This window comes from Staurois parvus, unplaced genomic scaffold (genome assembly GCF_062004578.1).
Source record: "Staurois parvus isolate SC_StPar_1 unplaced genomic scaffold, SC_StPar_1.0 ptg000470l, whole genome shotgun sequence".
In the NCBI taxonomy this organism is placed as follows: Eukaryota; Metazoa; Chordata; class Amphibia; order Anura; family Ranidae; genus Staurois; species Staurois parvus.
Genome location: NW_028318266.1, coordinates 5,754,101 through 5,778,883, shown reverse-complemented (window position 1 = coordinate 5,778,883; position 24,783 = coordinate 5,754,101). Strand labels below are relative to the sequence as shown.

Here is a 24,783-nt window from a genome sequence, read left to right as displayed (position 1 = left end):
GCTTAATTGACTTGATGCTATATGTTGACCAAATCTGTAGATTATGAAATATAATATTTCTCTGATATGATTTGGTAAATGAAGAGTTCTTACCCAGAAGTGAAAGGTTTGCCACAACAACCAAAATTTATTGGTGAATAGGATGGAGGTCTAAACTAACACAAACAATCTATCTATTTTACAACAATAAGAAAAAGAAAACAAAATGTAAAAGATTAAACCAAAGAATTATAGAATATAATACTCATACCCTGAACCCACAAACAGCAAGACAGACAAAACATACGACAAGTATGTATACATGTAAAGTGCCAGAGCGAGATGTCCTGATATTTATCAGTGGTGTAGCATGGGGGCCCCCGGATCGTTGGATCTTCTCCACTGTCTTCCCCCAAAATCTACCCTGATATACACCTATCTCTCATAGACTTGCATGGGGCCATCCTGATTGGTAGAAATATCTACTCCATCTCCTATATCTAACACATTTCATCCAGGATTGGACAATTTCCCCATCCCATATCTCCAGCTTAACTCAGCCTCTTACCAGAGCAGGGGTGGACTGACCATTTGGAAACGCGGGCACTGCCGAAGGGCCCAGGGTCAGTACGGGGCCCCATGAGATGCCCCTGGTACCTTTTTAATAGGCTTTTTTGAGTTTGGGCAAGGACACAGGGGCCCCATGATCCCCTATTGCCCAGGGGCCCCATGTGTTGTCAGTCCGCCCCTGTACCAGAGCCTCCCATTTTGGTGTTAAAATTACATGTGTCAGGTCACGACCTTTGTTCGGAGGGAACATTAGTTATGTAAGGTCATAGCCTGGGAAAACTGTGCACTCCCGGACAGATGGCCATCTCCATTGCATATCTAAAGAGAGGGTACTTTGAAGTGCATATTTGTGAAGCCAACAGGTCTGTCCCATTGTTAGATACACTAACTCTGGTACCGAACTGCCTGAAAGAGGATTCTCAGCAAAGACTTCTGTTATACAGTAAAGAAGGTGTAATTAATAGAATATTCCCTTTGGTGACTATGGTATCTATAGAACAGGAATTTATGGGAAGACATATTGCACACCCACACTGATACAACTCTAACTGAAACATATTCAGAATTACAATATTAGTTACAGTGTATAATGGAGATTTCACATAAACTCATTATCTAACATATACTCTGATTTAAAGTTGTTCCTTTAATCTTTTTAAGCAGTGTATATTTATACATTTATCTAGATAGTGTTTATAATTTATTGATTTGGGGTCTTTGCACTGATAGCGCTTCACACAATCTTGATGTAAAAGGTTATTAAAAATCATATTTTCAAAAAAAAAAAAAAACTTTAACAAAGAACTATTGGAAAAAAGTAGTTGCACTATACATGTGATATTTATCTTTTTTTCTCTTGAAATGCCCAAAGGTGTTTACCAAAATGATATACAGCAAGTCTCAAAGCGCCCTTCATATCTTTATTCCGCAAGCTGTAAATGAAAGGATTTAAAAAGGGAGTAAAGACTGTGTACAAAAAAGCCAGTATCTTACTGATGTTCTGTGATTGGCCTTCATTTGGAAGGGCGTACATGGCGGTCAGAGTCCCATAAAATATAAAGACAACTGTTAAATGGGAGCTGCAAGTTGAAAAAGATTTCTGTCTTCCAGAGAATGAGGATATCTTCAGTATAGCTAAAACAATGTATGTATATGAAACTACTATCACAAGTAATGGGAAAGCTAACATTGGAATACACAACAAAGTGGATTCCATCTTAACAATGGAAATATCTGAGCATGAAAGTTCCATCAGAGGATAAAGATCACAGTAGAAATGGTCTATGGTATTCGGCCCGCAGAATTGAAGCTGACAGATGCCAAGGGTTATAAGGAATCCTACAGTGCAACTCAAAATCCAGGAGGTCAGAACTAACTGAATGCAAAGCACATGGGTCATAATGGAGGTATAATGCAGAGGAGAACAGATGGCTAGATAGCGGTCATAGGACATCACTGTTAGAAGAAGACATTCAGATGCTTCTGAGAAGGCAAAGAAATAAAACTGAGAAATGCAACTGGAAAAAGATATAGATGTTTGATTATGAAGCACAATGTTTAGCATGTTAGGGGCAATGTCTGAGGTCAACATGATGTCACTTATGGAGAGCTGGGAGAGGAAGAAGTACATGGGGGAATGGAGGGTTTTGCTGCAGGACACCAGTGTGATGATTAGAAGGTTTCCACATATTGTAGCAATGTATATCATAAGGACCAACATGAAAATAAGTAGATTTAGTTTTTCTTGGATGTGGAATCCCACAAAGTGAACTGTGGTGACATTGTTCAAATATGTATGCTGTGTGTCATAAAAAGACAAACACATGGTATAATATCAGCAACATTGTGTATTGTTATTATGACAGAGTGTGTTACATATTTGTTACTCAAAGGACTACATTTAGGAATTATTTTATGGCATTAAAAAAAGCATGAGTGCTGTTTTTAGCATATGTGCACTTTTAATAAATGTAGTGTACAATATACAGTATATAACATAAGTTTTCCTAGTTAAGAAAAAAACATGAAGTATGAGTTAAAGTAGATACCCTGTCACTCAAACCCTAAATGTACATTATCATGTTCCTGCATGGCCTATAGTAAAATGACGGCCAGGAGGGTGCTCTTCCATCTTGGGAGGATGTCATAGGATCTTCTCCCAGGCATGCGCCACCTGCATGCCCTAGCCACCACACTGCAGCTCAATCTGTCACTTACTGTGTCTAAAGAACACAGGGGATGAGAGATCACTGTACCAGGCTCCTGGCACCATGTGACTGCTGTAACCCATCAGTGATCACATGACAAATGTACACAATGAATGGACTTCATGCATACCCATTGATATATACATACATTGCATGGTACGGTGATCTGGGATTGGTCACAGTGATCAGATGATACAGACAGGGCCAATCACAGCCCATCTATTCCCTTAGATCAGTGGTTCTTAACCTGGGTTCGATCGAACCCCAGGGGTTCGGTGAGTCAGTCTCGCGGGTTCGGCGGAGGTGAAGACCCACACCCGACTCATATGATTCGTGATGACATGCCCCGCTTGTCCATCATTAGCTGCAGGTGGTCACGCAACATCGCTTAGCCCAGTGGTCGGCAAGCCGCGGCTCTTTACACGCTTTAATGCGGCTCTTGTGTGCCGGGCGCCCGCTCCCCTCCCTCCTCTCAGGCGGCAGGGACTCTGCAGCGTGATCCAAAAAAAAAAAAACAGCCAGGGCAGCGCGCTCAAATGCAATGATTGGCCAGTCTTGCTGCCACTCACATCCTGATAGCCAGTGATTGGCTGTCAGGATGTGTGTAGGCGGGGCAGCGTGACGAACGTGAGAGGAGCTAGGCTCCTCTCACAGTCCGCCCTGAAGACCGGAACGGCGCGGGAATACGGCGAGAGGAACGCGCGGAGCAAAGGTAAGTGAATTGAAACAGGGGGGGCTTGGCTTACTACTTGCTACTTACTTACTACTACTATATAAGGGATGAATTAATATGGGGGATGAATTACTATAGGGGGGATTAATTACTATATGGGGGATGAATTACTATAGGGGGGATGAATTACTATAGGGGGGATGAATTACTATATGGGGGATGAATTACTATAGGGGGGATTAATTACTATATGGGGGATGAATTACTATATGGGGGATGAATTACTATAGGGGGGATGAATTACTATATGGGGGATGAATTACTATAGGGGGGATTAATTACTATATGGGGGATGAATTACTATATGGGGGATGAATTACTATGGGGGATGAATTACTATATGGGGGATGAATTACTATAGGGGGATGAATTACTATAGGGGGGATTAATTACTATATGGGGGATGAATTACTATGGGGGATGAATTACTATGGGGGATGAATTACTATATGGGGGATGAATTACTATAGGGGGGATGAATTACTATATGGGGGATGAATTACTATGGGGGATGAATTACTATATGGGGGATGAATTACTATGGGGGATGAATTACTATGGGGGATGAATTACTATGGGGGATGAATTACTATATGGGGGATGAATTACTATGGGGGATGAATTACTATATGGGGGATGTATTACTATGGGGGATGAATTACTATATGGGGGATGTATTACTATGGGGGATGAATTACTATATGGGGGATGCTGGACATTTCGAGGATGCTGGACATAAAGACGAAGAAAAGGAACAGACTTTGTTGCGAAAATGACATGAGAGTGGCACTTGCCAAGTTAATGACGTGCATTTCTGAACTGGCCTCTGAAAGACAACAGCAGAAGTCACACTGATTTGCGGTAAATATTCATTATTTTGTTTTTGTGTGAAAATCATGTTTTAATGGTTTTGTTCTTTGTTCTTAATGGTTTTGTTCATTTTGCGCACCTATGTATAAATATATACCTATGTTTTGAATTTTAAAAATCATATTTTATTTTTCCAACTAAGAAGGGTTCGGTGAATGCGCATATGAAACTGGTGGGGTTCAGTACCTCCAAAAAGGTTAAGAACCACTGCCTTAGATAGTTGTGACCAATTGCAGCTCTCACAAAAAGTACATACTGACTATGAATGTATGCCATTCATAAAAACGATTGCTTGTAACAGTGATCAGCAATCAAAAAAGGAAATCCTGATCACCTCCCCAGAGTAGTACACTACACTGCTCTAGCCTAGTATGTAAAAAAAAAACAAAATATTTTTTTAAAATTGAGGGGTTTTTTTTTTTACATACTTTTACCAGTCAGTATCCATGATTACAGCAATATGATGATGCTGCACTGCAGTGGTGACAGTATGTTAAAAAGAAATTGTGAAAAAACAAATTGTATTTAATTTCTTAATTTTCCCAAAAAATTGTGACAAAAAAATTATAATTTAAAACAAATTTGCCATGCCTCTTACCTTGGACTAAAAATAAAATACTTTATAATTCCGCACTATGGTATACAATTATACAAATAGAAACAATACAACCCTAATGAGCAGCCACCACAATATTGCAGGCAACAACATAAATAAAATAATATACAAAGTGAGGCGCTTCATATGATCATAAAATAAACAGAAAAGTCCAATCCATAAAGAAGAGGTATAGGGAATGAGCCCCTCTTCCCTGGATCCTCAGGTTATACCTTCGAGTTCATTTTTGCTGCGACAGTTGGAAACCAAAGAGTGTCCAGGTCCACGGCTTGCCTTTTGGATTTCATACAGTAGATTTTGACCCATCCATAATGGAGGGGTCAATATGATCCGGCAAGAGGCAGTGTGTTTGGTGATAGTGGATTGTTCTATCTTCTCCTCCTGGCCATTTTTCGGACATCTATAGTAGCACTGAGGATCCAGGGAAGAGGGGCTCATTTCAAATACCTTGGACTGCCTACTTGCCACTTGGGGGGAACTTGTACTGTCCTGGAATTTTAGGGCCTCAAGAAATGAAATAGGCTGTCAGTACATCAGGAGTGATCAATTTTCAGATATAACCCATAGAGTCTATAACTGTTACGTACTGTAGACTGAAAATCATACACTGATTTAGGGTAATTTTTTATTAAAGAGATGTAGCAAAATACATCGTTTTCAGTGTCTGATGATGAATTTCCCCCACGAATCATTATCACTCAATTCTGCAAGTGGTTCTGATTTACTATCGCTGTTCTCTAGCCAGTCTAAAACCGCTTTTGACCTAAAGGGACGCTTTTTGGACGTTTCTCAGTTTCCAGGCAGAAAGAACAGTAAAAATGCAGGCAGGGCGCCGGACAAAGCACTCGGGACAAAATGTATGTGAAATGGTTTGATACAGGAATGTTATACTATGTGATTTTAGTGTATTTAGTGAATGTCACTTTTTGTCATTTTCAAATTTCCCGCCGTTCCATCCCCCATATGTCCCGACGTCGCAGGCAACGGAACCTGGAAGACAGATGCCGGCATCTGCCAGAGGACATTACAGGGGACACTGCAGGGGGGACATCGCGGGAGCGCAGGACAAGGTAAGAGAAGAAGAGATCCCGGACCAGAACCGCATGGTATTCCCGAGTGTAGCTCGGAGTTACCGCTTGTGGTACTGAAACTTTACCCCGAGCTACACTCGGGAATACCGCCACGGGGGTTAATGTAATTTCAATACCAATGACCTGAGCCTTGGTAGAGTTGTAGTGGAAAGAGGACGTTCTTGCAGTGGTTGTACTTTGATGATGGGATTGTGAGCTGTCAGGCAGAGTCTATTAGAGAGGTGAGCCATGCAAGGGTCTCTGCCACTGCCACTTCATTCTTTCAGTTTGTTTTACAGTAAATGTGAGTAGATTTTTAATAAATAATTGAGGTTTTTAAGAAATACGGAGAGCACTATGTCCTGTCTTTCTTTTTTTGAGTTGTATTACTGAACATTACCTTATACTGGATCTTTTGAAAAGGTAGAGTCTAAACCTTCTAGTATAGCCTGCCCTGCCTGTTTAAAGGAACCCTGCTGATTAGATCTTTTATCATTTGAAGGTCCATGGAAGGAAGTGAGAATTTGTCCACTGAGGTTTATGGTGGGGGGAGTGCACACATTTTTGATTCACCCTTGCTTTATTTTGGACTTTTTGTTGGATGGATTTATTACAGATCACCACAGAAGGTTGATTTAATAGACTTAATATGATCTATCATCACAGCTTTTTCACATTCCCTAGGGCAGGCCATATGCAATTTTCTTACCCTCAACCACAGGAAACCCTCCCACAGCGCTATTGGGTTCTTTCAGCAGGGAACGCAGGAAGCCTTCCCCACCAGCAGAATACACTGATCTAAAGAGCAAAAGAACCCAACAGGCTGGTTGTAGAAATTTGGCCAGTTCAGCAGTAACAGGATGAATTTAGGTCCATCTATGTGGATGGATCTATGATCAACTTCAGTACAATCAGCCTGCCCCTAAATGGATCAAAATTCATCTAGTTTCTGCTGGTATGATGAAATTTTGATCCGTATATGGCTGGTTTAAGAAACACTGGTTTCATAGACTTGTACTGTATGTTAATTATTTTTTGTTAGTTTATTTGTTACCTCTGCACATGACTCCGCACAGTGTTTCAACACATTTTAATATTACCTTTGACACACGTCAATAGTTTATAAAGTAGTAAAGCTATATTTTGTATTTCCATATTTTGTGTTCAAAATCTTTACAGATCTGCAGCATTCACTATTCCTGGGGGCCCTAATGTAAAGATAATTTTTCAGGCACTTCCTGTTATTGGGTGACAACTGTCTCCCAATTGTGCTCCTTCATTGCCGCCCTATTCCACACACCGATGCCGGAGATTACAGGCAGCTGTGCGGAAACACATGTCAGATAGGAGTTGACTGGGGAGTGCAAAATTTTGTGCAGCTGTACATGGTAGCCAATCAGCTTCTAACTTCAGCTTGTTCAATTAAGCTTTGATAACAAACAAAAAATGGAAACTAATTGGTTTCTATGCAGAGCTGTACCAGATCTTGCACTCTCCAGTTTAGTAAATCAACCCCTGACTGTGAAGAAAAATCATGTGCAATTGGAATGAGTGCATGTAGATAGACAGTAAATAAAAGAAACAAAAGGAAATCAGCAGCAATGAGAAGTAAAAAAGGATAAAAACAATATTTTAAAAAAATGGTAATTTTTTTATAATACACAATGCATTAGCTAAATAAACCAGTGTCCAGTTAGAGTTTAGGTCAGTTCTAAAATAGAATATACTACATTGAAAACAGCAAGTCATTAGACCATAAACTATATATAATGACAATTTGTATGATAATTACTTAAGATTTCTCTGTTTCAGAAATAAAAAAACACAAAACTTGAAAGATAAGTATGGAATTAGAAAAAATATAAACATTCATACTTACCTAGAAGGCTGTAGCTCCGATCCCAGATACATCTGTCCCCCGCTACCTCTAAGACTGAGAACTTAGCAATCAAAGACCGCTGATCACTCAGCTCTTGGTCTTCAGCTTATAGAGAGCCAGTGATTGTCAGTCACCGGCTCTCTGCTCTTTCCCTCCAGTGCACAAAAATATAAACATTCATACTTACCTAGAAGGCTGTAGCACCGATCCCAGATGCATCTGTCCCCTGCCACCTCTAAGACTGAGAACTTAGCAATCAAAGACCGCTGCTCACTCAGCTCTCGGTCTTCAGCCCATAGAGAGCCAGTGACTGTCAGTCACTGGCTCTCTGCTCCGTCCCTTCAGTGCACAAAAATATAAACATTTATACTTACCTAGATGGCTGTAACACTGATCCCAGATGCATTTCTCCCCCGCCACCTCTACGACTGAGAACTGAGCAATCAAAGACCGCTGATCACTGAGCTCTCGGTCTTTAGCCCATAGAGAGCCAGTGACTGTCAGTCACTGGCTTTATGCTCCATCCCTCCAGTTCTCACTGGAGCACTAATCTGCGGAGGTTGCGGGAGTTGCTGGCTCAGGCTCTTAGCTGCTCACTGAGTGCCTGAGCTAACTGCCATTCCAGGCGTCTGGATGGATCTTTACCATATGGTTGGGATCTTTTCAGAACCCGGGCTAGCTAGTTGACTTCAGCCGACTGCTCTAAATGGGTCACAGGAGTGCAGAACTAACTGCACTCCTTGTGATTCATAGAAGTATAGGCAAAAAGCTTTGGCCATACTTCTCTTTTTTAAATAATAATAATACATTTTATTTTATACAGTGTCTTTGAAGGTAGCTTCTCAAAGCACTTAAAAGAAAACACAAGAAATACAGAGGATAAAATAATGGAAAAAAATAGACAATTACAGGAAAGCTTTAGAAAATGCACTAGAAGTACAATATGCTCATATACTGTATATCTCTTATATGTGGCCTTTAATAATGAAAGACCAAATGCATAATATTACATACACATGCAATGTCCTATAACAGCAGTTTGAAAGGAATGTATTATGATATACATCATACCGTTATGAGATTTAACTGTTTCATAAATTAAGTCTTCAGTGCTCTACAATGCGTTGTAAGTATAATATATTTAATTCCATAAAACAAAAGAGAAGATTTGTTAAAAAGTTTTATTCTTGGTTAAGAATAAAATGATGTGGTTTACAGTATGTCCAATGAAAAACCTTCTGACATTCTGTATGACAATGCCCCCAAATATAAAAAAAAATTGTCCCCTTGGATCATGTCCTTCCTTCCTTCTGACCTTGATAAATCCCTACTACTCTTATGGTACACTCATACATCCCAAACATTTACCTATTTGTAAACGCCCAACTTGGCACTTCTCTCCAGATTTCCCCTCTATTGTATTCTATCTTTTAACTTGTTATCCGTTATTTAATTCCATGAAGACGACATAACGGCGCGCTCCCAGCACAAAGACTGTGGTGTCACTGAGAGCACAGAACTGGGCTTTTTTCTGTGGTGCCACATTTATTTATTTATTTCAGGTACTTATATAGCGCCTTCAATTTACATATATATTGTACATTCACATCAGCCCCTAACCCTCAAGGGGCATACAATCTAAGGTCCCTAACCCTCAAGGGGCGTACAATCTAAGGTCCCTAACCCTCAAGGGGCGTACAATCTAAGGTCCCTAACCCTCAAGGGGCGTACAATCTAAGGTCCCTAACCCTCAAGGGGCGTACAATCTAAGGTCCCTAACCCTCAAGGGGTGTACAATCTAAGGTCCCTAACCCTCAAGGAATGTACAATCTAAGGTCCCTAACTCACATTCATACATACACATACTAGAGACAATTTAGACAGGAACCAAATAACCTACCAGCATGTCTTTGGAGTGTGGGAGGAAACCACAGTACCCGGAGGAAACCCACGCAGGCACAGGGAGAAAATGCAAACTCCAGGCAGGTGGTGCCATGGCTGGGATTTGAACCAACGACCCGAGTACTGCCAGGCAAAAGTGCTAACCATTTAGCTACATATTTGTGTACCTGTCTTTCTGCTGGGAGTGCTCCGCACGGCGGGCTCCCAGCACAAAGACTGCGGTGTCAATGAGAGCAACGGGTCCAGATCTAACGATTGGGACCCGGGACTCCCGATTCCGGGTCACATGATCGCTGTAATAGCCTCTGATTGGCTATCACAGTGATCAGTCACTGTACAGCCCGGCCCCCTTGTTTTTTTTTCTCTCTGTGAATGGAGGAGAGAGATACATTGTACCTTTCTAACTCCTGGCATAGAGGGGAAAAAAATGTTTGTACAAAAGAAAAAAAATATATACATATTAAATATAAAATAAAACATATCTAGATCAAAGTTTGATCTAGTTCAGTGCCAGGGTTAGTGTTTGGGTCAAGGTCAGGGTCAAAGGTCAAGGTCAAAAGGTCTCAAAGGTCAGGATTTAAAAAAAAATTGGTGTCAGTGTGTTTTAGGTAAAAAAAAGACAAAAACAAAATGCGCACTGTTATTTCTGGGCTGTACTCCGGGTACAAACAACAAATAACATACACATATATGGTATCGCTGCGATCGTCAAGAGCTGGAGAATTTATTTTGGGTTGTTCTTTGGTGGTAGGTTATGGTAGTAACAAGAAACACAGCTAAATTAAAAAAAATGATTTTTGTTTCACTATTTTGGGCCAGTTTTCCTTTGATAAAAAAACAAAATCAAGAGATATCCATTACCATTTACTACCAAATGGCAGCCCAATTGGTCCTGAAAAAAAAAACAAGATATAATTCACCTGGATGCACAAAGTAGCTGTGGTGATATGTTCGGTTTTACTAACACAGGTCAACGTTGCAGAATTGTGCTTAGGCATTTAGATTTGTTTTACCCTTAGGCGTCAAGGGGTTAATGTCTATGTTACGGATACTGATTATCCATTTGTTTTGTAATTTGTTCTCTTATCATATGTAAATAATATTGTAACATTTAAAACATTTAAACACATTTAAAATACACTTGCATTATTTATAATGGAGCCCTTAAAAAAATCTATATTTGGTTAAATTGTTACTGAAAGATATATTAAAATATGATGTAGAATTTTAAATTCAGCAAATCTGTTAACTGCACAATTTTTGTAATGAATATATGCACAGTATGATAATTACAAATGTTTTTCTATCTTAATAATAAAGCGATCTATTCATTATACCAAAAGGTTTAGCTTCATGAAGAAAAAAAAAAGAGTATTTTAACACAGAATATTTTTTTTTTTCCATAAAGTTTAGAATATTTTTTTAATGTGTGTCATGCTGGTGGATACTTGACACCAGTTGCGGATCTGGATTTGTTCTTATGACTGTTGTTCTCTTTCTTTCTTTCCTAAACTTCATTCTTCTGTTCATGTGCTTTCTTATGTCAGTTTTGATATTTGTACCTGCAATTTATAAACGTCTCGATTTGTGACAGCCTCATGTAGACCACTGATCTGCTTGTATTATCGAGCTTTTCCTGAAGCCAACATTTGTTACGATGTACTACATGACTTTATAACCTGCAAAGCTTTTTGTTGTTCACTGATGTTTATATCCTCTGCTTTTTTATGAATAAGCGTCAATTGTTTAAAAGAATATTTTTTTAAAATGCACAAAAAAAAAATTATATATATATATATATATATATACATACATACATACATATATACACACACACACACACACACACACACACACACACACACAATGAGGAACAGAAGTATTTGAACACCCTGCGATTTTGCAAGTTCTCCCACTTAGAAATCATGGAGGGATCTGGAATTCACATTGTAGGTACATTCCCACTCTGAGAGACAGAATTTTTAAAAGAAATTCAGGAAGTCACATTGTATGATTTGTAAAGAATGTATTTGTCTCGCACGGCTGAACAGAAGTATTTGAACACCTAAGAAACATCAAGAATTCTGGCTCTCAAAGACCTGTTACTGTGCCTTTAAAAAGTCCCCCTCTACTCCACTCATTAATCTAACTTAGTAGCACCTGTCTGAGCTCTTTAAATGCACCTGTCCACCCCACAGTCAGTCAGACGCCAACTACTACCATGGGCAAGACCAAAGAGCTGTCAAAAGACACCAGAGACTAAATTGTGGACCTCCACAAGGCTGGAAAGTGCTACGGGGCAATTGCCAAGCAGCTTGGTGAAAATAGATCAACTGTTAGAGCAATTGTTAGAAAATGGAAGAGGCTAAAGACGACTGTCAGTCTCTCTCGGACTGGGGCTCCATGCAAGATCTCACCTCGTGGGGTATCACTGATGATAAGAAAGGTGAGGAATCAGCCCAGAACTACAAGGGAGGAGCTGGTCAATGACATGAAGAGAGCTGGGACCACAGTTTCAAAGGTCACTGTCGGTAGAACACTATGCAGTTATGGTTTCAAATCATGCATTGCACGGAAGGTTCCCCTGCTCAAGTCATCACATGTCCAGGCCCGTCTGAAGGTTCCCCTGCTCCAGTCATCACATGTCCAGGCCCGTCTGAAGGTTCCCCTGCTCCAGTCATCACATGTCCAGGCCCGTCTGAAGTTTACCAATGACCATCTGGATGATCCAGAGGAGGCATGGGAGAAAGTCATGTGGTCAGATGAGACCAAAGTAGAACTTTTTGGTCTAAACTTCACTTGTCGTGTTTGGAGGAAAAAGAAGGATGAGTTGCATCCCAAGAACACCATCCCTACTGTGAAGCATGGGGGTGGTAACATCATGCTTTGGGGGTGCTTTTCTGTGAAGGGGACAGGACGACTGCACTGTATTAAGGAGAGGATGAATGGGGCCATTTATTGTGAGATTTTGAGCAACAACCTCCTTCCCTCAGTCAGAGCATTGAAGATGGGTCATGGGTGGGTCTTCCAACACGACAACGACCCGAAGCACACAGCCAGGATAACCAAGGAGTGGCTCCATAAGAAGCATATCAAGGTTCTGGAGTGGCCTAGCCAGTCTCCAGACCTAAATCCAATAGAACATCTTTGGAGGGAGCTGAAACTCCGTGTTGCTCAGCGACAGCCCCGAAACCTGACAGATCTAGAGGAGATCGGTGTGGAGGAGTCGGCCAAAATCCCTGTTGCAGTGCAAACCTGGTCAAGAACTACAGGAAACGTCTGACCTCTGTAATTGCAAACAAAGGCTTCTGTACCAAATATTGACACTGATTTTCTCAGGTGTTCAAATACTTATGTTCAGCAGTGCAAGACAAATACATTCTTTACAAATCATACAATGTGATTTCCTGAATTTCTTTTTAAATTCTGTCTCTCAGAGTGGGAATCCACCTACAATGTGAATTTCAGACCCCTCCATGATTTCTAAGTGGGAGAACTTGCAAAATCGCAGGGTGTTCAAATACTTCTGCTCCTCATTGTATATATATATATATATTTGAGCATTGATAAAATTCCAACAGTAGTTATATTTTTACTGAAACTTGATTAATATAGCAGAATCATTTTAGATACAGTTTTTTAATTACCCAAAATGCGATAACTCTCCAGGTCTGCTAAAAAAAACACCTTTATCATTGTATTATATTAGGTAATAAGGAAATAATAAATGAAAGAATGGAAAACAGAGGAAAATAAAACAGACAAAACTCTTAGATGTATAGTACAGAATAAAAAATATATTGCACTTACAGTACTCATAAGTAATTCTGAAGAGATTGAACAGTAATTGAATTTGATTGTTTAACAATAGTGGAGTGTTTAACAAATAGGAAATCCTTTTGTACACCTTCTTATATAAAGCATTTGTGATTCTATAGAGAGTAGTTTAAATCCCTCTGTGCTCAAGTTGGTGAGTTTGAAAAAAGAAAAAGAAAGTTTTGATCAAAGTATAATTTTCTGAAACTTTGTTGGTGCAAAAGTCAATTTTGAAGACAACTACATGTATGGGTCTAGTTGTACCTTTATTATCCGTACAAGTTTACTTTGTCAAGTGCAAAATGTCAGAAAAAAAGAACATTAAAGTTTATTTAAGAGTATACATTTAGAAATATAAAAAATTAGGTTGTCATGATTCCCAACATGTCAAAATATTTTTGTCAAATTTGGATGACTTCAAAATAACAAGAAACTTTGGTACCTTATATTTTCCAAAGGCAACACTTTAACCAGTTGAGCTCTGCTCTATAGTAGAAGTACTTCTACAGGGCAGCAGGGCGGCACAAAATCACATATACAGTGGGGATCGAAAGTTTGGGCACCCCAGCTAAAAATTTGTAATAATGTGCATAAAGAAGCCAACGAAAGATGGAAAAATCTCCAACAGGCATCAAAATACAGATTAGACATTCTTATAATATGTCAACAAAAGTTAGATTTTATTTCCATCATTTACACTTTCAAAATAACAGAAAACAAAAAAATGTCGTCTGCAAAAGTTTGGGCACCCTGCAGAATTTATAGCATGCACTGCCCCCTTTGCAAAGCTGAGACCTGCCAGTGTCATGGATTGTTCTCAATCATCGTCTGGGAAGACCAGATGATGTCAATCTCAAAGGTTTTAAATGCCCAGACTCATCTGACCTTGCCCCAACAATCAGCACCATGGGTTCTTCTAAGCAGTTGTCTAGAAAACTGAAACTGAAAATAGTTGACGCTCACAAAGCTGGAGAAGGCTATAAGAAGATAGCAAAGCGTTTTCAGATGTCAATATCCTCTGTTCGGAATGTAATTAAGAAATGGCAGTCATCAGGAACAGTGGAAGTTAAAGCAAGATCTGGAAGACCAAGAAAAATATCAGACAGAACAGCTCGCAGGATTGTGAGAAAAACAATTCAAAACCCACGTTTGACTGCACGATCCCTCCAGAAAGATCTGGCAGACACTGGAGTTGTGGTACACTATTCCACTATAAAGAGATACTTGTACAAATATGGTCTTCATGGAAGAGTCATCAGAAGAAAACCTCTTCTACATCCTCACCACAAAAATCATCGTTTGAACTTTGCAAATGAACATATAGACAAGCCTGATGCATTTTGGAAACAAGTTCTGTGGACCGATGAGGTTAAAATTGAACCTTTTGGCCGGAATGAGCAAAGGTACGTTTGGAGAAGAAGGGGCACAGAATTTAATGAAAAGAACCTCTGTCCAACTGTTAAGCATGGGGTTGGGTCAATCATGCTTTGGGGTTGTGTTGCAGCCAGTGGCGTAGGGAACATCTCACGAGTAGAAGGAAAAATGGATTTAATAAAATTTCAGCAAATTTTGGATGGTAACTTGATGCCATCTGTGAAACAGCTGAAGTTAAAGAGAGGATGGCTTCTACAAATGGATAATGATCCTAAACACACCTCGAAATCCACGGGGGATTACATCAAGAGGCGTAAACTGAAGGTTTTGCCATGGCCTTCACAATCTCCTGACCTCAACATAATTGAAAATCTATGGATAGACCTTAAAAGTGCAGTGCGTAACAGACAGCCCAGAAATCTCAAAGAACTGGAAGACTTTTGTAAGGAAGAATGGGCAAAGATACCTCAAACAAGAATTGAAAGACTCTTGGCTGGCTACAAAAAGCGTTTACAAGCTGTGATACTTGCCAAAGGGGGCAGTACAAGATATTAACTCTGCAGGGTGCCCAAAGTTTTGCAGACCCCGGTTTTTGTTTTCTGTTATTTTGAAAGTGTAAATGATGGAAATAAAATCTAACTTTTGTTGACATATTATAAGAATGTCTGATCTGTAATTTGATGCCTTTTGGAGATTTTTCCATCTTTTCTTGGCTTCTTTATGCACATTACTACAAATTTTTAGCTGGGGTGCCCAAACTTTCGATCCCCACTGTATATATGTGATTTGCATTTCTGGATAGGGGGTGCACATGCTGTGCCGATTTTGGCAGCTAGAGATGTCAATCAGCGGGTCCTGGCCAGCACTCTGCAATCATCGGGGACAGCTGACAGGGGAGATACCTGTGTGTAAACAACACAAGTCTCTCTCCTGTCAGCAAGGACATGCTGCTTTGTATCTCTCTATATAGCATGTCTCCATAGAAAAACACAACACAGTGCACAGAGTTAACCCTTTGATCTCCCCAGATTTAACCCCTTCCTGCCCAGTGTCCTTAGTACAGTGTCGCTGCTTTTTATTAGCACTGATCACTGTATTAGTGTCACTGGGGATGTCTGTGGCAGTTAGTCAGTTCCCCCTAGCATCAGAATGCCTGCCACAGTCCCGTAGTCCTACAATAAGTCGCTGATTGCCACCATTACTAGTATAAAAAAGATTTTAAAAAATTAAAACTCCAGTATACAGTGAGGAACAGAAGTATTTTAACCCCCTGCGATTTTGCAAGTTCTCCCACTTAGAAATCATGGAGGGGTCTGAAATTCACATTGTAGGTGCATTCCCACTCTGAGAGACAGAATTAAAAAAAAAATTCAGGAAATCACAATGCATGATTTTTAATTTATTTATTTGTCTTGCACTGCTGAACATAAGTATTTGAACCCCTGAGAAGATCCATGTTAATATTTGGTACAGAAGCTTTTGTTTGCAATTACAGAGGTCAGACGTTTCCTGTAGTTCTTGACCAGTTTTGCACTGCAACAGGGATTTTGGCCCACTCCTCCACACAGATCTCCTCTAGATCTGTCAGGTTTCGGGGCTGTCGCTGAGCAACACGGAGTTTCAGCTCCCTCCAAAGATGTTCTATTGGATTTAGGCCTGGAGACTGGCTAGGCCACTCCAGAACCTTGATATGCTTCTTACGGAGCCATTCCTTGGTTATCCTGGCTGTGTGCTTTGGGTCGTTGTCATGTTGGAAGACCCACCCATGACCCATCTTCAATGCTCTGACTGAGGGAAGGAGGTTGTTGCTCAAAATCCCACAATAAATGGCCCCATTCATCCTCTCCTTAATACAGTGCAGTCGTCCTGTCCCCTTCACAGAAAAGCACCGACAAAGCATGATGTTACCACCCCCATGCTTCACAGTAGGGATGGTGTTCTTGGGATGCAACTCTTCCTTCTTTTTCTTCCAAACACACCGAGTGAAGTTTAGACCAAAAAGTTCTACTTTGGTCTCATCTGACCACATGACTTTCTCCCATGCCTCCTCTGGATCATCCAGATGGTCATTGGCAAACTTCAGACGGGCCTGGACATGTGATGACTTGAGCAGGAGAACCTTCCATGCAATGCATGATTGGAAACCATGATGGCGTAGTGTTCTACCGACAGTGACCTTTGAAACTGTGGTCCCAGCTCTCTTCATGTCATTGACCAGCTCCTCCCTTGTAGTTCTGGGCTGATTCCTCACCTTTCTTATCATCAGTGACACCCCACGAGGTGACATCTTGCATGGAGCCCCAGTCCGAGAGAGACTGACAGTCGTCTTTAGCCTCTTCCATTTTCTAACAATTGCTCCAACAGTTGATCTGTTTTCACCAAGGTGCTTGGCAATTGCCCCGTAGCCCTTTCCAGCCTTGTGGAGGTCCACAGTTTTGTCTCTGGTGTCTTTTGACAGCTCTTTGGTCTTGCCCATTGTAGTAGTTGGCGTCTGACTGACTGTGGGGTGGACAGGTGCCTTTAAAGAGCTCAGACAGGTGCTATTAAGTTAAATTAATGAGTGGAGTAGAGGTGGAGTTTTTAAAGGCACAGTAACAGGTCTTTGAGAGCCAGAATTCTTGATGTTTCTTAGGTGTTCAATCACAGCTCACACAGTAGTTCTCAATGGCTGCAAGAATGCAGCCAGAGAGAAGGAGAAATGATTGCTTTTACAGCCTTTATGAGTGTAAAAGCAATCAGTGTAAAAAAAAAAAATCTTCATCACCCCCCACAAGTAGCACAGTGTCACCATGGTGACACTGTACTGCTAGGGTGACAGTATGTAAAAAAACCACATAAATAATAATATAAAAAAAATAAAAAATGTAAAAATAAATGTTTAACAATTATAATTTTTGTTATAAACTAATTTGGGTTATTTGTTTTTTTTACTAAAAAGATAACTGAATAAATTTTGGCCAAGATTTTTGATGAAATATTATTTATTTGCAAAATTGTATAAGAAAAACACTTTTTTGAAAATTTTTGGACATTTTAATTTGCATAGCAAAAAAAAGTAAAATCTCAGTGGTGAATAAATATCACCAAAATAAAACGTTATCTGTCTCAAAAATATGCTAAAAAATTAATATGGGTACAGTGTTGCATGACCGCGCAATTGTCATTCAAAGTGTGATAGCACTGAAAGCTGAAATTTGGCCTGGACAGGAAGGGGGTAAAAGTGCCCTGTGGGAAGGAAGGGGGTAAAAGTGCCCTGTGGGAAGGAAGGGGGTAAAAGTGCCTGGTCTGGAAGTGGTTAATAAATAATAACAGTGCAGACTGAGAGAGCCAACACCAGATCAAGCTTGGTTACTTTTTGTGGGCAACATAGATCAGGCCACAAAAGGAAAGTACAGCATCAGGAGGTCTTTATATGTTCTTCTATGGTTATGTAAAATTTTCTCAAAGCTTCCTTCATGTCTTTATTCCTCAGACTGTATATGAATGGATTTAATAAAGGAATAAATACAGTGTACAACAAAGCCAGAGTTTTACTGATAAATTCTGATTGTCTATCATTTGGAAGGGCATATATAGCAATCAGAGTCCCATAAAATATAGACACAACCGTCAGGTGGGAGCTGCAAGTGGAAAAAGTTTTATGTCTTCCAGACAAAGAAGATATCTTCAAAATAGCTAAAACAATGTAGGTATAGGAAACTATTATAACAAGCAATGGAAAGAGTAACACAGGAATACATAACAATGTGGTTTCCATCTCAACTATGGATACATCTGAGCAAGCAAGTTCTACCAGAGGATAAAGATCACAGTAGAAATGGTCTATAGTATTTGGCCCACAAAATTCCAGCCGAGATATGCCGAGAGCTAAAATGAATGCTACAAAGAAACTCAAAAGCCAGGATGTCAAAACTAACTTAATGCACAGCCCTTGGTTCATAATGGAGGCATAATGCAGAGGAGAACAGATGGCTAGATAGCGGTCATAGGACATCACCGTCAGAAGAAGACATTCAGAGGCTTCTGAGAAGCCAAAGAAATAAAGCTGAGTGATGCAGCCAGAAAGGTTTATAGAAGTCTGCCCATGTAGTACAATATTTAGCATGTTTGGGGAAATATCTGTGGTCAGCATTAAGTCAGAGAAGGAGAGCTGGGAGAGGAAGAAGTACATGGGAGAGTGGAGTATCTTGCTGTAGTAGACCAGCATGATGATCAGGAGGTTTCCACATATTGTCACCCAGTATGTCGTAAGGAGCAAGGTGAACAGTAGATATTTACATGAGTCCAGGTTGTGGAATCCCAGTAAAAAAATGGTAGTGACATTGCCCTTATTTCTGGTCGGAGTATCCTACAGAAAATAAACATAGAATAATATTAATGTCAATGTAACTTCAAAAGTCTTTCATTCTTTGTAAATATTTATGTTTCGTTAAATAATCCTTGGTACGGTTCTTTGTTCAGGCACATCTTGTTATAGGGTGACAATGCTCTGTACTCTTGCATTGTCATTCTGTCCCGAAGGCTTCCGATAGAGACATTTCAATACAAGTGACCTTGGCATGGTCATGGCCGACACTGGAATGCATTTCAACAGCACAAAGCCGCAAGAAAACTGCAGGAGAGCGGCAGCAAAGACAGGATAAAAAAAAAATTGAAAACCACTTTATAAAAAAATAAATAAATATTTAAAAAAAATAAAATAAGCAGGAATGAGAAACAAAGAGATGTCTTATTAAAAGCAGCACATATTACACATTGTTAGTTAGGCACACATTTAACCCCTTGATTACCCTAGATATTAACCCCTTCCCAATCATGGTCATTAGTGCAGTGACAGGATATAGTATTAGCACTGATCACTGTAATAGTGTCACTGGTGATGTCAGTGGCAATTAATTATTCCCCCAGTGTAAGTTAGTGTCATATTGCCCCCTGCACTATCATAATCCCATAATAAGTTACTGATCACCGCCATTATTAGTATAAAAAACATTTCCAGTATAAACACCATAGTTTGTAGACGCTAAAACTTTCACGCAAACCATATAATATACACCTATTAGTATTTCTCTACCAAAAACATATAGCAGAATACATGTTGGCCTAAATTTATGAAGAAATTAGATTTTTTTTATTGTATATGTTTTATAGCAGAAAGTAAAAAATACTGCTTTTTTTCTAACGTTTGTCTTTTTTTCATTTATATCGCAAAAAAATATAAAAAACCCAATGGTGATCAAATACCAGCAAAAGAAAGCTCTATATGTGTAAAACAAATGCTATAAATTTAATGAGGGTATAGTGCTGCATTACTAGTAAAGGTAGCGCAGTGCAGAATTGCAAAAAATGTCCTGTTCATGAAGAGGGTAAAACCTTCCCGGAGGACAAAGCAATTTAAAAATAAAATGTTTCATAATCTTTGAGAATGAGGTTTCAAAAGCAGAGAAGACATATTACACAATGCAATTAGTTTCCATGACAAAGGTTTTGTAAACATAAAATAATTAGAATATACCTACAATATTTGTTACTGACCTCTGGTGAAAATCCATATGCAGTTCAATGTTTACTAAAATATGATGAAAAGCACAAAAAAGTGTTAAATAACATTTGTATATTGATTAGTAAATGTGCATTGATGAATGAATCAATTAACGGGACAATCTATGGACAGAAGATACACAAATATCTTCCAGAAGTGTCTCTCCTCAGTCCCACAAATACTGTATATATTTTATACACATGTATATATAAGAAGCTTTCATTATTCTACAGAGAATGACCTAAATCCCTCTGTGGTTATTTACATGATTTCAAATAATGTTTCCATAAATTAAGTCACTTTGATTGAGGTGACTTAGGTTTCTTTTTTTTTTAAAAAAAAGCCGTTTAGGCAATTGATACACAACAAATAATTTTGGAAAACTTTATTGACGAAATTTTATTCTGTTAGGAAGACAATCAATTCCAGTTACTTCCCTAACTGTAATTTTTTTCCACAGTAATAGAGCTTTCATTTGGTGGTATTTGATCACCACTGGGTTTTTAATTTTTATTATAACAATTTTTAAAAAAAAGACAAAAAAAAATGCATTTTCTACCAAAATGGTAACAGCCAAACTGTGTTTTTGGGAACACTATACTATTGGGGACACTATACTATTGGAGACACTATACTATTGGAGACACTATACTATTGGAGACACTATACTATTGGAGACACTGTACTATTGGAGACACTATACTATTGGAGACACTATACTATTGGAGACACTATACTATTGGAGACACTGTACTATTGGAGACACTGTACTATTGGAGACGCTATACTATTGGGGACGCTATACTATTGGAGACACTATACTATTGGAGACACTATACTATTGGAGACGCTATACTATTGGAGACGCTATACTATTGGAGACACTATACTATTGGGGACGCTATACTATTGGAGACGCTATACTATTGGAGACGCTATTCTATTGGGGACGCTAGACTATTGGGGACGCTATACTATTGGGGACGCTATACTATTGGGGACGCTATACTATTGGGGACGCTATACTATTGGGGACGCTATACTATTGGGGACGCTATACTATTGGGGACGCTATACTATTGGAGACGCTATACTATTGGAGACGCTATACTATTGGGGACGCTATACTATTGGAGACGCTATACTATTGGAGACGCTATACTATTGGGGACGCTATACTATTGGGGACGCTATACTATTGGGGACGCTATACTATTGGGGACGCTATACTATTGCGGACCCTATACTATTGGGGACGCTATACTATTGGGGACGCTATACTATTGGGGACGCTATACTATTGGGGACGCTATACTATTTGGGACGCTATACTATTGGGGACACTATACTATTGGAGACACTATACTATTGGGGACACTATACTATTGGGGACACTATACTATTGGAGACACTATACTATTGGGGACGCTATACTATTGGGGACGCTATACTATTGGGGACGCTATACTATTGGGGACGCTATATTATTGGGGACGCTATATTATTGGGGACGCTATACTATTGGGGACACTATACTATTGGAGACACTATACTATTTGGGACACTATACTATTTGGGACGCTATACTATTGGGGACGCTATACTATTGGAGACACTATACTATTGGAGACACTATACTATTGGATACGCTATACTATTGGGGACACTATACTATTGGGGACGCTATACTATTGGAGACGCTAGACTATTGGGGACGCTATACTATTGGGGACACTATACTATTGGGTGTAAGGTATTCCCTCTTAATGCTGACATTTCTTATATCATTTACTTAAGACATCATAATTTCATCTACTTAAAACATCACTCTAACTCTTATCACAATGCAAGCATAATGAATACAAAATGGTATACCTGAAGCAATAGCCCTAGCTCATATTTCCCCACAATCCCCTCTTTGATCATATTGAACCTTTGTTCAACATGATCACTCAGAATACCACACCTCCTCTCTGGATTGTCCAAACAAAGCAAGCCTGGAGCTGTCTGTTGGAGAGGTGGAGTCTGGGCTCTTGTGCTTAACTGCTAGTTTCATAGTCTTACCCACCCCCCATATAGCAAATTTTTATCACACAGTATATAGAGATAAGAAACACTATAATCATAAGGATTACAATTCCTGCTTTTTTAAAGAAATTAAAGGACCGTTGAAGACATCCCCAAACCACCCTCCAATCGAGTCAAAAGGATTCCAGGAATTTGGCAAATTATGAAGTTCCCCTGTTAGTCTCTCTCTCTCCTCATTATGGCCATTAATGATATCACAATAATCTGGAACTTCTATATCTGTAGTTTCCTTAGTAGAATTGTTGAAATAGATACAGCAGATTTGTTTATTGCTAGTTTGATCACAAATACCAGTCACTGCCATCATAAGTCTCTCCTGACGTTGTCTTATGACTTCCTGTTCCATCCTAATTTTTCTCATTTCCTCATTAACAAGTCTCATATCCCCGCTGGTAACATTGATCCATTTCTCTATGATGTCAGCAAAAACATTTAAACGTACCATTAACATGGCGTTGCCTAACGGTCCCAAAATACTCATATAGAACTTTTCCCAGGAACTAAATAAAGCCCTCTTGGGTCTATTAAACTGTAGGGTGCCTTGGGCTGGTCCCATGGAGACCTTGCTGCCTTTAATACTACTCATATATGGAAATAATCTGACAAAAGGTACACCATCCCCTGGATGCTGTGTCGTCTGGGAATGGGATAGTGGTGTGGCACCAGAGGCCGCAACAGACCATCCACCCTTTTGGCATGTGAGGTGCGGGTGGTCCTGATGTTTTTTCCTGCCCAGAACGAAGACCTATTAGACATATCCATTGGGCTATATGTACCGGGGATGTAATATTATCATTCCATGGTGTCTTGCTAGTTTCCCTAAGCCATTGGTGGACCAGTGTTTTGTTGTTCATCTGTTTGAATGTGGGACACCTAGAGATATTATACATTGACATGTTTTCTGCCCTCTCATCTGCATCGGCAATATCGGCAGTATTCAACCCTTTTATATCTATGGTGTGATTCGCTTTGTACTTATGTATATCCAGTAAAGTAAAGTTGACATTAGTTTCTGAACAGAATCCGGCATTTGGAAATTCTTTCGTATTTGTGCTGTGGGAATAACCATTCAGAAAACAGAATTTAGGCAGCTCTGAATATCCCTAAATCAGGAATGGCTTATTCTGTGTATATATCCTACCGGTATATAATATATCCTTCTGGAGTAGTTGAGTAATGGATATTGGTTCGGCTGCCATTGGGAATATATTTTCGCCTGAATGCATGTGTGAACACACCCAACAATCCCCTTTACCCTCACTCTGTTGTTTATCAAATTCATGCATAAGCAAGAAATGATGCGGTATGTTATCTCTGTCTGCCATATTTTGGGGATCTACATTGCCATGTGGTCTGACCAAGGGTTTTTGTGGGTCATCTATTGGAACGTATTTATGGGTCTTGGTAGGTAGGGCTAATATCTTCTGTTTGGTGGCATGGTCAATGTTTGGATCTAGACATAAGGCTGTGGTACTGACCCTAGTGGTCTGAGCCGTTACTATAAGGGCATGAACACACTGTCCATGTGGTAGTTGTTCAAAGTAGGTTACCATGTGTTTCTCTAGGTCCATAGGCAACTTTTTCAGAGTAACTTTGCAACATCCTTGGGCTATTATCTTGGGATCCCTACGGAATGCTCTTTTCTCCCGGGTTACTAAGCTACGTGCAAATCTCAATCTACCTCCTGGATGGATGGGATGACCTGAACCCTATGGGATACAAAATTTTTATAATCATTATGAAAATTACAAAAAGAAATGCTAGTGTAAAAAGTGCAATTACTACTCTATAGACCATTGGAGTATCCTGGTACCACTTCCGAATACTTTGGCACCTTCCATTATGTGATTGGTTGTCAGAAGAAAGGGGATGTAAGCTGTCTATGTCTTATTGGATTCTTCTATTTTTCATCAGTAAGTCTCATTTTGAACCAAAAATGTGCACTAAGTGGATGAGGTTCATTCAGTGTCTTAATGGATGGATCTTCTAGCATACTGATCATATGTACGTTAACAGTCTTGGTTATGTATAACTCCTCCAATGTCTGTGGGTCAGTGGGATGCAATGGGGTGGGGTATCCATTCATCCAACGGGTAAAAGTGTGCTGTTGTGCTGGGGGTATCAGTTTCAAGAGTTC

The 24,783-nt window shown here is 39.6% G+C and overlaps 2 protein-coding genes across 2 annotated transcripts; both read right to left on the bottom strand.

The window, feature by feature from the left end:
* Positions 1-1,390: 1,390 nt before the first annotated feature.
* On the bottom strand, positions 1,391-2,236 carry LOC149452649 (olfactory receptor 11L1-like). Its single transcript, XM_089689320.1, has one exon. It carries the CDS (start codon positions 2,177-2,179, stop codon positions 1,391-1,393), a length of 789 nt encoding a protein of 262 aa, XP_089545446.1. The 5' UTR covers positions 2,180-2,236.
* A 16,177-nt stretch (positions 2,237-18,413) lies between these two features.
* On the bottom strand, positions 18,414-19,223 carry LOC149452648 (olfactory receptor 1468-like). Its single transcript, XM_089689319.1, has one exon. It carries the CDS (start codon positions 19,221-19,223, stop codon positions 18,414-18,416), a length of 810 nt encoding a protein of 269 aa, XP_089545445.1.
* Positions 19,224-24,783: the final 5,560 nt, after the last annotated feature.

Coding starts and splice junctions, on each gene's coding strand:
- LOC149452649 (XM_089689320.1), bottom strand. CDS start 2,179: ATGTACTTCTTCCTCTCCCAGCTCTCCATAAGTGACATCATGTTGACC.
- LOC149452648 (XM_089689319.1), bottom strand. CDS start 19,223: ATGCTGGTCTACTACAGCAAGATACTCCACTCTCCCATGTACTTCTTC.